The following is a 17,968-nucleotide window of genomic DNA, read 5'->3' on the forward strand; positions in this document are numbered from 1 at the left end:
CTTTGTACAACTACTTAACGATAATAAAAATACATATACAAGAAAAGAAATTTTTAGCAGCACAACTTATAAAATATCTCTTTTGCTCTCCTCTCATTACTTTTCTTGCTTCTTCATTGAATTTTGAAGCCATTTGTTTAAAGCACATCTAGGCAAGTCATGTTGCATGTCTTTCAGTATTAACCTGTCAACTGAGTTCTGGCAGAGTGATAATCTTACTTGTTTCCCCTGACAATTCTTTTTTTTTTTTTTGTCCATCGTGGGCCTGAACTCTGGGCCTGGACACTGTCCCCCAGCAATTCAGCTCAACGCTAACACACTACCACTTGAGCCACAGTACCACTTCCGGCTTTTTCTGCTTATGTGGTGCTGAGGAAATGAACCCAGGGCCTCATGCATGCAAGGCAAGCACTCTAGCACTGAGCCACCATCCTAGCCCCTTCTGATAATTCTTGAACAATATAGTCTTCTACCTTTATGCAGTGGTTACTTGAGTGCTAACAAAGTACAGGAATATGTCTAAAGATGTTAAAACATAAAAGGAATCAAAGTGAAACAGCCTGCTATACCTACATCAATAAAGACACAATTATGCACTTAACTGATCAGAGCATGGAATCATGTGAAATATCCCTTACTGCAGCACGTAGCACTCAGAACGCAACAAAATAAAAGCCATAATTTTCATCTCATTTGGAGCAGAGATGATTTCTGCTCCAAAGAAAAAATAATGAAAATTTTAAAACAAAGTTAGACATGTGAAGGGGAGATATCAGTTAAACAAATTTCTTCAAGTAAGTAGGAAATTTAACAATTTGGAAGTCCATTTCTATGTTCATAATTCTCATTCCTCACACCCCCTTCTCTCTCTTTCCTGTCTTATTGAGAAATGGCCACAGGTTCTTTGATTGGTTAATGTGAAGTATACAATTCAATTTTTTTTGTTTATTTACAAAGCAATGAAACCATTATCACAGTCAATTTTAGAAAAAATGTCATGTCTTTTAAGAAATCTGGTACCCTTTTGCTGTAGAGATTGTATTTACTTCTGAAAATAATATTTTTCTGTTTCTTTACTTTTAATTTTGCTCTTTAAATTTTAGTCTTAGTCTTCTTAAGACTACTAAACAAAGACTACTAAAACATTCCCTTTGAGTCCATACCTGTTGTAAGACCTAAAGACAGGAGTTGAGTGGGCATTTTACAAACATAAAATGTAAAAACAGTAAAACAGCATTTTGAGAAGTTTACTATTCATGTCTAAGTCACAGCTTGTTCTCCACAGGGGAACAGGAAATGTGTATGTTCAGACATATTCATAAAAATGGATGAACAATTACCTAAGTACAGCCTCTTTTGATGGATCTTTCCTTTCCTTGTCTTTCACAAAGCCTAACAGCTTTCCTCCTTACTTTCCACCTGTTCTTCTCCCTTCCCTTCTTGTCTTATTTTTGTATATTTCTTTTTTCCAGACTACCACAAGCCTAAATACAACAACGGCTTCTGTCCTTCAGTTTTCCATTGGTAAGTGTTTTTAGCAATTAAAAAATTTAAATTGAAAGTGTTTGTTTTAATTGTAGCGTGTGCTTTTTTTTTGTATGGTGCCAGATGCTTTTATATTTAAGTTTTAAATATTCAGTGAGTAATTTAAAACTTTTAAAAAGTAAAATCAAATATTTTTATATTTATATATGTTGTTCTCATTCATTTCTATCAGTGAATGGTATTTAAAATGCTACAAATAATCCAAACATTTTAAGTGGTTTATATTTTGAATGCAATGGGTTAGTTTAGTGCAGCATGCCTTATTAGTTATATTTTACCAGATTAAGATTGATATCTGTTCAGTTTCCTGGGTTCTGACTAATTGGTAGTGAAAGAGGTAATTATTGCTGGCTGAAAGAAAGCAATTAAGGCTTCATGTCTGACACGAGTAATCTATGTTTAATTTTGACATAAGTAATGAAAAACTGGCTATGCATGGCAATATTTCTCTTAACTGCTTTTGTATGAAAGCTAAAAGTTACTACCCAAAGCACTCATTAGCATAAGATGCCTTTGCAGTTTTGTTGTCTATTCAGCTCCTTCATAGTTTAATTTTCAAAGTGTGTGTTGTGTTGTGTATATTAAAAAGTAAGTTGTAACTCTTCCATGGAAAAAAAAAAAAGATCCTGTTTTTTCAACCTGGCTTCATTGATGTCTCTCCATTGCATGAGCATTACTGCTGTATGACTGCCACGTCCAGGACAAGATCTTTCCATCTTCACCTCCTGCTTTGTTGCTCCACCATTAGCAAAAATGTCACTTTTCTCAGGAACCTTCTATTCTAAATTGTAAGTCAGTGTTCTTCAGTCAGGAGCTACCGTGGCTGTCTAAGGAAATACATCTCTATCAATATGCCTTGTTTGGCATATTCAATTGTCCTAAAGTATACAGTGTACAGCTAAAGAACAATCACAATGAGACTCCTCATAATGCAAATGTGTGTTTACTCAAAAACTTTAAAAAAGCAAATAAAATTTTAGAAAGAGGGTTAATAACAAATAGTGTGATCAGTCTACTTAGAAGGCATTTTAAAAAGAAAGAATTATGTGAAACTGCATGATTGCATTTGGGTTGCTTTCTTCTTACACTGGTAGTATTAACTACGAAAACTTGCAGACAACTCAGAAGTCCATTTGTGGTCATAAAAGGAATGTTAGCACAGTAAAAAACTGTTTTTTAAAAAAGAGAGAAAAAATGTATTATCATATACTACCTTTTAAAAATATACATTTAGGGGCTGGGAAGGTTGCTCAGTGGTAGAACGCTTGCCTTGCATGCCTGAGGCCCTGGTTTCGATTCCTCAGCACCACATAAGCAAAAAGAAAAAAAGCCGGAAGTGACACTGTGACACAAGTGGTAGAGTGCTAGCCTTGAGCTGAAGAGCTGAGGGACAACGCCCAGGCCCAGAGTTCAGGCCCCACAACCGACAAAAAAAAAAAAAAAAAATACATTTAGTACTTTCTGAACAGAACAAAAATGAAAGTCATTTTTAAGTGTCTTGACAAAAAAAAGCTTGTTGGGGGGGTTGTTTTGTTTTGTTTTTGGTTAGTCATAGGGCTTGAACTCTGGACCTGGGCTCTGTCTCTAAGCTCTTCAGCGTAAGGCAAGCACTCTACTACTTGAGCCACAGTGCCACTTTTGGTTTTCTGGTGGTTTATTAGAGCTAATTGCTGGCTTTGAACTGTGATCCTCAGATCTCAGCCTCCTGAGTAGCTAAGATTACAGACATGAGCCACTGGTGTCTGACAAAAAAAAAAAAGAAAAAGCTTTGTAGACTGTAGCATGAGCAGTACTAAATGAAATAACTCAAGTATAGTAGACTGTATGGAGAGTGCAAATAGTATAATTCTTTAGAAAGATTAAGTCAAAACCCAACAAGATAAGGACCAGGAAGTGGGTACTTGCAAGAAGAAGGGATGAAGGGTAGAAGAATAGAAGAGTGATGCAGGCAAAGGGGGAAAATTCAGGAAAGAATCTATTGAATATACCACAGAATTGAGAAAAATAAGGGAAGGGGTAGGCCAAAGGGGGTGGGGGGGGTGAAGATGTTGACAGGATAACAGAGATCAAGATGAATTGTGCACATAAACTTCTTTTTTAAATGGCAACTCTTTCATACAACTACTACCCATTGCAACAATGAGATGTACAAGTCGTTATGTTGAAAAACAAACCTTACAACTTTGGCCGGGGCGGGGGGGGGGGGGGCGAGTAGAGAGGTGGGGGGATTATGGAGGGGTGGGATATGGGAAGGGATAGGAAGGGGAAACATAGGAGGAAGCAACAATGCTTGATAAGAAATGTACTCATTATCTTGCCCATGTAATTGTAACTCTTCTGTATGGTATTTTCATAATAATAATAAAAAAGAATACAAAAAAATTAAAAACATTTTTTAAAAAACTGTAGCATGACAAGTAATCTCAAACTAAAAACATAAGTGTGTCTAGATTCATTATGCTAAAAACAGGTAAAGATAAACTGAATAATTATTAGCAATTTATACTATTTGTTTCCTTGTTTAGTGCCAGTTTAATGGCTTAAAATCAGGGACCTCTTATTCACTCTGCTTGCTCATGGTTGGTGCTCTACCACTTGAGTCATAGCTCCAGTCTGGATTTGGCTAATTAATTGGAGACAGTCTTTTTGACTTTTCTGGATGAGCTGGCTTTAAGCTGCTATGGTCTGATCTTAGCCTCTAAGTGGTCAGGATTAGAATTGTAAGTCACTGGTGCTTAGTTATTTTATTTTTATTTTTTGAGACAAGACACATTAAGTTCACACATTATATTTAAGCAGTGAAAGAACACAAGAAAATCCACTTATGCTATGTCTGAAAATTCCACTAGTATTTGCCTTTTACTCAAAGAAGGACAGATCCAACACCAAAACCAAGTCTGGTTTTGTGAAGTGACTCTATTTCCTTACCTTTCAGTTGTACCATTTACAATATCAATAGAAACAGAGTGCATGAAAAGGGATCCAGAAAAGGTTAGAGAATGTGGGATTAGTACTTGAGACCCAAATCCCAAGCCTCTAAATAGGCCAAGGTTTTAAGACTAGATCTGAATATGTGAATTAACAATAATCCTTGTTTTACCACACACCAGAGAACTGCAGGGCAACTTGTGTTGTCTGAAACATGGATTTGAACCTTGATTAGAAGATAGAAGACAAGAAGTGTATTTGAGCTGAGGATGAGTTAGAATGAATAGGTAGGTAGATAGGAAGGTAGATAGACAGATAGATAGACCAGATAGAGAAAGGGATAGTAGGATCACAGTTATACATTTAAAAACCTTTTGGATGACAGCCTTGGAATCAAAAGTAAAATCTTAATATAGCATTGACAGTGAAATAGAAATGCTTAGTAAAAGTTATAATTTATTATATAGAAATTTCATTTGAAAATATATTGCCTTGTAAGACTAAAAATTCTTAGGAGGAAAAAGGTTTAGAGTGGCAGAAAACCTATTAGCAAACCATTAGTTGTATTGTGTATAATGTAGTATGGTGAATACATGAACACAGTGGGCAGGACTCCCATCTGTATGGTGGGAGTGGGTAGGATTGGCAGCATTTTGTTCACGTGCATGAGGACTAGACTGAGGCATGCACATAAGTTCTGAAGAAATGTGAGGCATCCATCCTGAGCTTCACAAGCCTAGTAACCAAACACTAAATTGGTAACTGAATTTACTAGCCATTCATTTGTATTTGGCAGAAGTATATGGAGTGGATTTTTTTAATTACATGTTGGTGGTCAAATATTTATATCTCCTGCATCTCGTGAAATTCTCCAAATATGTGCTATCAGTGTAGTTAAATAAGGTCCATCGGTGTTAATGTAATTTCTTAGGAATTGCTTTAATTTGTGAAAGGCTATAGTATGGAAAAATCATTTGATGTTATATAGGTAATTTTCCAGGCAATTCTACCATTGATTATTACCTCAGTGATGACTTAAAGTCATAATTAAAGCCAATAGAGCCACAGTTGGAGAAATAGTGTTAATATTTCCATATGGCTTTTATAAACATTTTCAATTATATGACAAATATTACACTAAAAGAACCCATCATATATGTAATGCTTGAATTACTAAAGGATGTTTCAAATAATGTTTAGCCAGACTGCTCTCCTAATTCTTTCAAGTATACATAAATATGTGTACTTACACACATGTATATGTAGTGTCTAAACATACTACATGTCTGTGTACATTGTGTATGTACATACTGTGCATTCATGTGTGTACAGCATATTCATATACATAAACATAGGCACACATATATAAATAAGCATACAGACTATCATAACCAAATGACTTTTCAGGTTAATGCATGCTGAAGATCTAGTTTTCCACATTGGAATTCATCAGATTACCAATAACTAAATCATCTTGATATGTGTCCTAAAATATTCTTTTTTTTTTTTTTTTAAATTGTATTTTATTTTATTTGAGAACATACTGTACAAAGGGGCTACAATTACATGGGCAGGATAATGGATACATTTCTTACCAAGCATTGCAGCCTCCTCCTTTGTTTACCCTTCACTTCCCTTCCCCGCCTCCCCCCTCCCCCCACCCAATTTTACCCCCCTCCCCCCACCCAATTATACCCCCCTTCCCCCCCACACACCGGCATTGTAAAGCTGGTTTTGACATGACATTTTGTACTTCTCATTGTTGCAACAGGTCCACCTGAATCCTTAAACGACTTGTTTGTCCCCATCTACTCCACATGTTATACTGACATCAAATATAGTGAAAACGGGGGTTACACTGTGGGGGAGGGACATACAAAGCAACAAAGAAATAATCTTATAAATGCATTAGAGATACATGCATGAAAGAAACGAAAACATTAAAATACATATTTAAGGGTTCATTTTCCTAGCATCACATTATCTGACCTTTTCCGCTTGACTCATACCTATACTAGATATTGCAAATTGGTTTCCCTAAAATATTCTTAAAAGAACTTTTCATTTTTTCCACTTCAATGAAAGATCTTGTATTCATTTCTGTGCTGAAGCATCGATTTGCTACAATCCTCCCTTGATTCATTAGATTCAGCTTGTGGAATTTATGGTTGTCGCCTTAGGAGCATTTACCCATTTCCTGTAGATTTCCTCTGGGACAGGAAGAAAAATTTGATCTGATGCCCTTGCAAACCATTATCTTACAGATGCCTCCAAACTCTTTTCCCAGGCAGGATTCTGGGGCTAAAGGAAGTGCTGGTAGTGTGTTGTATTTGTTAAACATTTGCTCAGCATTGTAATAAAACAATATTTTTACAGCATTTAATTGTGATGGAAGGCATAGGATATATGGAGTATGAGTTCTCTTGACATTGTCCGATTGTTACAGTAGAGAGTATATGTAAAAGTCTTGAGGTGCCAAGGACCAGTTAGGCTCTGCAGGGTTGTACAACTCACAGAAGCTTCTTGACAAAGAGTATCCCTGAATGTTCCTTGAAAGAACAGATAAAAGCATAAAGTTTTCCATAGATCCTATTGCACTTCAGTTAATTCATTTATAACTGCTTGGGTGCAACCCAGAATGCTTACTTCTAGATTTATAGGCACATTCTAGTTTTCACTAATGAGGGAAACCATGCAACCTGTGCTTCTCTTGATCTGGCTTACTTCACTTAGCATAATTTTTCCACTTCTTTTTTTTAATTGTGAAAATACCATACAGAGGGGTTACAATTACATGGGCGAGGTAATGAGTACATTTCTTACCAACCATTGTTGCCTCCTCCTCTGTCTCCCCTTACTATTTCTTTATGAATGGTTCAATATCATTCTTTCTGATGGATGAGTAGAATATCATTGTGTGTGTGTGTGTGTGTGTGTGTGTGTGTGTGTCTGTGTGTGTGTGTGTGTGTGTGTGTGTGTGTGTGTGTGTGTATACATACCATATTTTCTTGATCCATTCATCCATTGAGGGCCATCTGGGCTGATTCCATATCATGGCTATGGTAAATAAATCTGCCAAAACATGATTGCATTGGTAACTTTAGTGTATTCTTCTTTGTGCTCTTTTGGATAAATGCCCAAGAGTTGAATTGCTGGGTTCTATTTTAGTTTTCTGAGGATCCTCCACACTGATTTCCAGAGTGGTTGAACAAGTCCACAGTCCCATCAACAGTGTAATACAGTTCCCTTTTGGCCACACCCAGGCTAACATTTGTTTTTGTTAATTTTCTTGATCATGGTCATTCTAACTAGGATGAGATGGAATTGTAGTGTTGTTTTGATTTGCGTTTCCTTTATGGTCAGAGATGATGAACATTTTTTCATGCGTCTGTTGGCCATATTTACTTCAGAAAAGTCTGTTTTTAAGCCATTAGTCCACTTACTAATTGGGTTGTTGTTTCTTTGAGTATCCAATATTTGGGCTCTAATTATATTTTAGATATTAGACCTTTCTCTGATGGATCAGTAGTAAAAATTTACTTCTATTATATGATCCTTCTAGTTAGCTTGTTTAGCTATACCCTTTTCTATGTAGAAACTTAAAAGTTTGATGTAGTCCCATTTATCAATTATTTCTTTTATTTGTTGTGCTTCTAGATTTTTACTTGGAAAGTTTTGGCCTGTGCCTAGGAGCTCTAGTGTTTCTCTTACCATTTTCTTTAAAAGTTTCATGATTTCTCACTTTAATAAGGTCTTTGATCTATTTTGAATTGATGTTGGTGCAAGGTAATATATGAGTATCTGGATTCAGTTTTCTGCATATGGATGTCCAGTTTTTCCAGCACCATTCATTGAAGAGGCTGTCTTTCTTCCAGCCTAAATTTTTGTCTCCTTTATTGAATATTATATGGCTATAGGTCTGTGGGTTCATTTCTGGGTCTTTTATTCTGTTCCATTGGTCTTCAGGCCTATTTTTGTGCCAATACCAAACTGTTTTCATCACCATGGCTTTGTAATTGAGTTTGAAGTTTGGTATTGTTATTCCTCCAACATTTTTCTTCCTGCTAAGGATTGCTCTTGTTATTCTGCATCAGAGAAAGTATATGCATAGTTGAGTTAAGGGAAGACTTGCTATTTCTAAGATAGAAACCTGCATTGAGTCACTCTTCAAGAATTTACCCAATAATATGCTTGTTCAGTTATGTTCAGCCTTTTCTTCAGGTTAGGTTTCATTTGCCAAATGAGGATTAAAGGTAATGCATTTCAAAACATACCATAAAGAACAAGGTTTGTGGCGTTAGCCATGAATGCCTTGCTCATCTTGGTATCCCAGAGACTCTCAGTAAGTTGATACTCATAAATATTTATTGTCAGTGACATGTAGCCATTACAGTGACATCATAATATATATAACCAAATACTAAATTGATATGAGCTGGGTGCCAGTGGCTCACACCTGTAATCCTAGCTACTCAGGAGGCTGAGATATCAGGATTGAGGTTCAAAGCCAGCCCAGGCAGGAAAGTCCGTGAGACTCTTATCTCCAATAAACCACTAGAAAACCAGAAGTGGCACTGTGGCTCAAGCAGTAGAGCACTTGCCTTGAGCTGAAGAGAGCAGGGACAGCACCCAAGCCCAGAGTTCAAGCCCCATGATAAACCAAAAATAAATAATAAATAAACTGATATGATACAGACACTTTGTGATAAAAATGGATTTGAAGGAGTTGAACTGTGAACCACAATAGAAAACAATGCAGATGAAAATTCAAAATCACCAATAAAACTCTACTTTTAGTTAAAGTAGACAGAAATATATTCCTGTGTGATAACTGAGTTAACCAGCATCTGTTATTTATTCATTTATAGAATCAGTATTTTTCCTTAGGTTTTATTTATGGATGTCCTAAAAATGTATAGGTATTCTTTTGTGTGAGGGATATTGGGGGAGGGGGTTGTCCTGTGCCTATATTTTTTCTGCTTTTTTGTTTTGCTTATATCATCCCAAGATGGAGGAAAATCATGGAATCATAAACATTTCATATTTAAACATTAAGGATTGAATGTGGCATTAGGCCTGAATTCTTCTCTTTCTGTACTATACTGACAGAGACAAATGAGAACAAAAAATAGTATGAAACTACTTTTAAAAACTAAAAACTAGAAAATTAAAAAGATACAGGTAAACTTAATTGAATGAGAAGATTGCTTTCAAAAAAGCTGGCATTGTCTTTTCATAGACAGATGACAGGAATAAATTGGTACTTGTAAGAGATAATGTTTTACACAGAATAAGAGAAGCAGTTTGTTTTTCTCTTGAGCCTAATTCATAAGCATCTTAATTACTCAGAATTTGAAACTCTCAACTTCTTTAGAGCAGGTAATTCAGGAAAAGGAAAAATTGAGCCTTCCATACTTCAGAGTGAATTATTGCATATTTTCTCTGTGGACTTACTGAAATTGTATATTATATTTCAAATTAGAGTCTCATTTGGTTTCAAGCCACTTTTCTTGATATACTAGTTAAGCCATGGAGAATTTATCATGAAATAGTTAAAGCTCCTCTGGAACAGTCGTTTTATAAGACTAGAAAGATCTCTAGTGATATCAATTCCAAATAAATATAATTTTTTAAGTTAAAAATTTAATGGCATAATCAATTTAATGCTTATGCTTTAGGGGGTTAAATAAGTATGATATTCTTAGATATTACAAAATACGTTGAAAGTAAATAAGACAATTTTCAGCTATTCAGAGATCTACATTTATCTAAATGGAAGTATTAATATGTAGAATACTTCAGTGTTATCAGAATTTATTAAAATAGTATGGAAAACTACCTCTCTATCCCAGAAATGACCTATTCCTTTTGAGGAATTGTGTACTTTGAAAGAGTAATTTAAGGGAATATGAATCTATATTCAACATATATACCCTTTTTGAAATGTACATATATATTTCATATGCACCTCATCCTAAAAAATTAAATCCTATTGGCAGAAGGCAATATTCTAAAATGCTATAAAATTCTATTAAGCATAATGTTCTGAAACATTTTTGAGGTTCATAATAAGTGTTTCTGAACAATGAGAACTGGAAAGTAAATAAAATATAGCCTCTAAGCTGGAATGAACAATTTAGAGTAGATGTTATACCCTTTCGCTTAAGATATTCAATTTCTTACTTGACACTTAAATTTATTCAAAAGTATGAAAAGAACAGTAATTCATTCAAAAGTATGATCTTATAATATTTATGAGTGGTGTTCTAATAGAAGGGACATAGCAGTAAGACTATAGAATAAGGAGAAAATTGATCATCAAACACTACTTCTCCATGAAAACTCATTCTGTTGTCCCAACCTGATGTCTTTGAACCTTGGCTTCTGAATTTATGACACTTGCTTCACTCTGCCTTGATTTATATGCTGATCATTTCTGTACATCTGCTTTCATCTTTTATAGCTCAGGTATTCCTTGAGAACCAAAGAGTATATATGCATTTCTCTTGGTATATAAGACGGAATTTTCTCATAACTAGAATTATCAAGTTTGATATGAATCAAATTATATTCATGCTTTGGAAAGGGACTTACTACTGTTCCCCACTTCTGACTTCTGAGACTTGAGAACTTTCTGAGTGAAATCTATGGGCAAGATTTAGAACTTCATATGAGTCAACAATTTTCACTTTCTTATTAATTAGTCAAAGACTTGATCAGATACTCTCTATCAGACTCAAGATATTTATGCACTGCATTATGTATAATATCATATATGTGCATTCACTGTGGGGAAACAAAAACCCAAGATTGTTACAGCCTTCAAGATATTTGTTATTAAGGTCATCATATGTTTAAAAACATCATCACATTGTACCCTATAAGTAGGTGCAATTAGTATGTGTAAATTAAAAATAAAATAGAATAAGAAAAACTTGCTATCAAATGTGTGCAGTGGGATATGGGGACAGTCAATGTGTGGGAAGAAGCCAAGTAGACAGAGAACATATATGATGATTAAGGGATGCAGAGTATAGTGGAGGTGGAAGTGTCTCTTCTCAGAAGGTCCAAGAAAGAGAGAGAGCACAGAGGTAGGCTGCACGGTACATCCTAGAGAGCGAATATCACAGTGAAGGCCAAGGGATGGAACCTTGCAGGGAGAACAAGGCAAAGTCCATTCTGAGAAGTGAGGAACAGGCAGATCCAGACAATAACAAGGATAATATATTCATGTGTGTTTGACAAGTGGAGGAGGGTTGGGTCTTAACCTTTGCTGCCCAGGTCAGGATTAATCAGAGAAAAAGAGCCATGCATGAGACTCAGGCATGTGTTATATTATGTGGGCTCTGGGGATGGGAGGCCTGCGTAGTCAGGAACTTGACAAATCTGACATATTTTGCATCTATCTTCAATGTGTTTCCTCCAGCATAGGCTCTGGCAAAGGTCTTTACTGTGGGCTTAGGAGGAAAAGTGAGAAGAGTCTGGGCACCTGGTTGAGAGATGGTATGGCATTCCATACACTGGGAGAGGATGGATTTCTGTCTTTCTTGTGATGGGAGGAGCAATGTCAGTGAACAAATACAAATATTTTGGAAATGAGGGAATGGAAATGGATTGGAAAGGAGAAAGGCATAAAAGAGGATGACAGATGTTCATTTTATATCCTGTGGTCATTGTCCATCTGCCATAAACTGGAAGAGATTTCCTAATGAAGTTTGGGAATTTTAGTCAGGGAAGTGACCCAGGGACAAAATATTAAGTACAATAAATCACATACTGTCACATTTCTGCAAACAGAAGTATTTGCAGATCCAATAGCCTGTTTGCTAATAAAAGCAGTAAAAATAAAAATTATTGCTCTGTAGTAGTCTCATTTTTAAAATAACTAAATACAAAACAGAAGACAGGTACCAATTGCTTTTAAAGCTTGGCCGTTTCTGTATTTTATAAAGGAGATTTTTTAAGATTTAAAAAGAAACCTGAACAGAATACTTTTGAGGGTTCTTATTGATTTTGCTGATCTGCTTTATTTGACCTCTCATAATCCTTAATATCAGTTGCTGTAGATCTTTAAATGGAAGTTTTTGTTCTGTTCAGGCCTTACAACACTGCTCTTGAAAAAAAAAAAAAGGTTTCCTCATTCACAAGTAGGCTAAATGTCCCCATAGGTATTTTTAGTAGGCAAAACAGTTATAAACTCTAGTTTTAAATGTTTGTTTGTCTGATAATTCAAGCTGACGAGACCTTTTAGGTATCATTTCTCTAAATTGACAGTTTGTATTAATGAAATCATTTATCTTCACTTCCATCATCATATTTTACAAAATTTGAATTCATCTGCTCTTGGCAAATCTAAGAACAGATGAATTTATTTCCCCTCATGCAGAACAGAATAATTCTTAATGAAAGTAATCTCTGAGGACTGGGTGTGCTCAGGGTGCTTATGGCCTTAGACTCTGTGGGCTCGTTTCAACCACAATTCCCATCCATGTGATGATGTGAGAACAAGCATGCCTCCTGTGTGGGCTGCTACATGATATTATCTGATGTAGTAACTGTTTTGTCTTGTTCAGCTTTTTACTCATGAATCACATTACCACTACTGTGACCAAGGTCTCTGAATCTGAGTAAGACAGGAGTCCCTGCCTCTCTATGCAGACGCACAGTGGGCAGCTCCAGCCTGCATTTCATGAACCCCAGAAGCTGTACTGCGTGGTGGGATGCAGATGCACTTTCGAATGTGGAGGTTACAACTGAGAGCATGCTTACCAGGAGCAGGGGTGGTGGTGGTGGTGGTGTTGATAAACAATTGACTGAGCCAAGAATATGTTTTTCTTATGTAGCCATTCCTCATGAATTTATTTTATAAATAGCACACAAGGGGCTAGGAAGGTGGCTCAGTGGTAGATTGCTTGCCTCACGTGCCTGAGGCCCTAAGTTCGATTCCTCAGCACCACATAAGCAGAAAAAGCTGGAAGTGGCTGTATGGCTCAAGTGGTAGAGTGCTAGCCCTGAGCTGAGTAGCTGAGGGACAGCACCCAGGCCCAGAGTACAAGCCCCATGACCGACAAAAAAATAGCATGCATAAATACAATAAAATCTTATGTAGTGTAGGTCTTATGTACTAAAGGAAGACTAGAACAAACATTAAAATTAAGGTAACAGCCAAATGCTGAGGTGTAACCTTGTAATCCTAGCTACTTGAGGGAGGTGGTGATCAGAGTATCAGAGTTTGTTAGTTCAAAGCCAGTCAAGGCAAAAAAAAAAATGGCATGATTATCTCAACTAGTGGCTGGATGTGGAGAAATATGCCTCTATCTCTCTATAGGGAAAGCACAATTGCTGGGCACAGTGATGCATACCTGTCATCCCCAGCCATGTGGGGAAGTACAAGTCAGAGGATTACAACCTAGGCTGCTGGCCAAAAAGTGAGACCCCATTGGTCACAAACATGACCAATGCAGAAAAGAGACTGGAGGCATGGCTCAAGTGGTAGAGTACCTACCTAGTAAGCATAGCAAACAGGTGTTCAAGAAAGGTCTTGATTTCAATCCTCAATATGGTCAGAAAGAAAAAAAAAAGAAAGAAAACAACTAAACACACCCTAAAAAAGAGTAAATAAGCTGTCTTAGAAATGGCAGCATTTTAACTTAAATTTGGGAGCCATATTTTAAGAATTGCTCATAGGCTTACTAAATATCAAGATACAGTAGGTTTGTTTAATACCATAGGCAAAGTGAGTTCATGCTCTTAGAATTTTTGGCAGACCCAGTGAAGAAGGAAATAAAAATTGAAGCGCAATAGGATCATTGTTCCACATTGTTGTTGTGTCAGGAAGAATAAACATGTGCAGCTGCCTCCAACAAAATACTTAAATAGACATTTGTGGAACTACTAAAATATTGATCATCTAGAAAATAATAGCCTTGATTGGGGCAGAAGAAGAAGAATTGCAAAGTAGCAAATAAGCTTTTACTGTGTTCCTTGATGCTTTGAGGTGCACTGCTAGTATTTTCTCCCTCATGAATGTACTAGCTTTGAAAAATCACTGTTAGGAGAAAATCGCGGATTAGACAGTTTTCCAGACCTGCTTATTATGCCAGAATCTTCATGTTGTTTGTCACATTTTCCACATTTCAATACAGAATGGCCAAGTCTCTTACATGTCCTTAGAATAATATGTAAAACCTCCTTGAAGTAGCAGTTAAGTTTTCCTGAAGTTTGCTATGCAGCTCGTTGCCTCTTTATAATCACTACAGCATCAAGTGCATGATCCTTTCATCCATTTATCTATCTTGAAAACATGAATGAGTATGTTGATCTTGCTAAGTTTTTCAGGTCATAGGAAGGAGTTCTAAGCAGTCAGATTGCATCTATCCCACAACTTTTATGATGCTTTATATCAAATACTGTTGTTTACATGCAGCTTCTACAGCCCTGATTGTCTCTAAGGGCTGAGAATTGAATGATGGTAGTGGCAGGAACTGCTGTTACTAGAATCCTCCACAGGCTCTGTCCAGACATTCCTAGAGCCTGCTGTATTTATGGGCCCTCTGTGCAATGGAGAGGCCTGATTTCTGGCAGTGCTTGTACTCCCTATCTATCAATTCTGTGAGATCAGTTTTTTCCATCTGTGGCTCTGCACTGCATTTGAAAAGGAAGTTTGTTTTCAGAGCAGAATTTGGGAAAAAAGGCTGCTCCCAGCAATCGCTACCAATCCCCAGGAAAACAGTTGCTCCTTCTATTGTGTTCTGCTCTGATTTACTTTGGAAAGTCCTGGGATTCGTGGAAAAGGGCATACTGAAATAAATAAATAAACTACCCAAGCCTTGGGAGAATAAATATCAATTGATTTATTCTCCTACTTTAAGAGTAAAAAGCGATAGAAGGGACTGTTGGAGATACAGGCTTATAATCCCTAATCCCTAATTCCATTTTATAAAACAAAGAAAGAAAAACCTCAAAGCTGCATAATTTTTTAAGTATGTGGTGGGAAAACCTGGCATGATCTGATTCATTTGGCAACAAGGTACTACTTATACTCTTGAATTCCACTATTTATGTGAATCCTTGTGCATTCTTTGCAGAAATATTCATATGTTTATGGGTGGAGGTGTGGCTCAAGTGGCAAAGTATCAGCTGAGCAAACAAGCCAAATATGTCCAAGGCTCTGAGTTCAAATTTTAGTACTGGCAAAAGAAAAAAGAAACTAATGTGTTTGATTAGAGAATGTTGCCCCAGACAGCTAGAGATTTCGCAAGGTATATACGATATGTGCATATTACTTTTCTGTGAATTAAATAAATATATTAATTAAAATTTGTAATTGAGCTAACCTCACAGGATTATAACTTGTATAGTTGTTATTCTGAGGAAGTAGTTACCTCGTCAATTTTCATTCATTACTAATATTTTTGTTTAAAATGGCTTTGATTTTAGGCAAAACCAAGCTATTCTTTAACTGGCTTATTTTTTGTGTGTGGTGGGGGGGGTCAGTCGTGGGGCCTGAACTCTGGGCCTGGGCGCTGTCCCTCAGCTCTTCAGCTCAAGGCTAGCACTCTACCACGTGAGCCATAGCACCACTTCCACTTTTTTCTTTTTGCTTATGTGGTGCTGAGGAATTGAACCCAGGGCCTCATGCATGCAAGGCAAGTGCTTTACCACTGAGCCGCCTTCCCAGCCCTAACTGGCTTATTTTTATGTCAAGCACCTAAGAGGCTTGGAAATAAAAGAAGAAATTGACATGAATTTTGGAAAGTTCTGGCACTGGGAAGTACTAACAATTTCCTCCATACATGTGTATTATGCACTGCAAAAAGGTTTTTGATCTACTGAAGACGGGCTTTATTTTCAGCACTTGATTTCTACTTGCTCAGGGGATGTGTGTTCTTGGGATTGTAAATTCTCCTGACAAGCACAGCACAGAAGCACTCCAATGAGCAAGTCCTGGGAGGTATAGGTATTCTTCAGCTTATGTTGACCCCCCAGGGGCTCATGAGGGTTACTAGGCTTTATTTGGGTTCATTTCCAAAGGCAGTACAAAAGTACATGCTTCTTGTATAAACAGTTACTTAAAAGACGTTCCTTCCTTACAGGATATTTGTTTCCTTATGAGAATATTTTAATTCACCCAAACCAACCTTAAGAGAAGAAAATAATTTAAAGTCTTCCTTCCTTCCTTCCTTCCTTCCTTCCTTCCTTCCTTCTTCCTGTCTTCCTTCCTTCCTTCCTTCTTCCTGTCTTCCTTCCTTCCTTCCTTCCTTCTTCCTTCCTTTCTTCCTTCCTTTCTTTCCCTCTATCCCTCCCTCCCTTTCCCTTTCCCTCCGTCTTCCCCTCCCTTTCTCCCTTCCTCCTTTTCTCCCTCCCTCCCATTTCCCCACCCTCCCTTCTTTCCTCCATTTTTCCTCCCTCCCTCTCTTCTTCCCTCTCTACTTCCTTCCACTCTCCCTCATTTCTTCCCTCCCTTTTCCCCATAATATTATGTTTTGAAGTATATATATACATTGCAGAATAATGGATATAGCCATTTAATATACATTCTCCTTTTCTCTTTGTTGTTGTCCTACCATTAAAATATATCTAAGCAAAGTTTGCAGTGCATATTCCTGTACTCTGGGACTTGCCCTCTAAGATGTGAAATGCAGTAATGCATTTGTAATGCTTGCTGTATACAAGGGTGAGAATCTGGTTTGGAGGTCTGCCTTCACAGCTTTTACAATGTAGATAAAAGCCTGAGTCTCTCTAAGGAAAGAAATACAAACACATATACAAAATTAGGTACAAATCTGAATATTTATTAAGTATCAGAAAAGATCCTTTAACTTATAAATTAAATCATTTAAGTTAGGGATGGGAAGGGAAAACAAAGGAGGAGGTAACAATGCTTGATAAGAAATGTACTCATTATCTTGCCCATGTAATTGTAACCCCTCTGTACAGTATTTTCACAATAAAGAAAAAGAAAAAGAAAAATAATTTAGGTCAGGGACTGGGAAGGAGGCTCAGTGGTAGAGTGCTTGTGTTCCATGCATGAGGTCCTAGGTTCCATTCCTAAGCACCATATAAGCAGAAAAAGCTGGAAGTAGTGCTGTGGCTCAAGTGGTAGGGCCTTGAGTTCCAGCCCCACAACCGACCAAAAAAAAAATTAGTTCAGCAATACTAATCACAAAATCAGAAATAAAATCTCATTATGAGCTACTTAAATACCCTAGAAACACTTTTTGTTACATATTTTGGCTACATACTCTTAAACCATCTCCTCCTATGAGAATAATTTGTAACATTTTCTAAAGAGAAAACAGAAAGATAATTCTGCCTCTATCATAGAGATTAGAGTTTTGTTTTTTTTTTTGTTTTTTTTTTTTTTGGATCCGGTCATGGGGCCTGAACTCTGGGCCTGGGCACTGTCCCTCAGCTCTTCAGCTCAAAGCTAGCGCTCTACCACTTGAGTCACAGTGCCACTTCCGGCTTTTTTCTTTTTGCTTATGTGGTGCTG

At 36.8% G+C, this 17,968-nt stretch overlaps 1 protein-coding gene across 1 annotated transcript in view; it reads left to right on the plus strand.

The window, feature by feature from the left end:
• Window positions 1-17,968, plus strand: part of Reln (reelin) — a 458,334-nt gene that overhangs the window by 230,047 nt on the left and 210,319 nt on the right. Inside the window, exon 8 of the mRNA XM_069996300.1 lies at window positions 1,473-1,524. Within this exon, the coding sequence (XP_069852401.1) occupies window positions 1,473-1,524 (52 nt within the window). The remainder of the gene's footprint in view (window positions 1-1,472; window positions 1,525-17,968) is intronic.

The sequence above is a fragment of the Dipodomys merriami genome, unplaced genomic scaffold (genome assembly GCF_024711535.1).
Source record: "Dipodomys merriami isolate MVZ:Mamm:240054 unplaced genomic scaffold, mDipMer1.0.p SCAF_5, whole genome shotgun sequence".
Taxonomy (NCBI): domain Eukaryota; kingdom Metazoa; phylum Chordata; class Mammalia; order Rodentia; family Heteromyidae; genus Dipodomys; species Dipodomys merriami.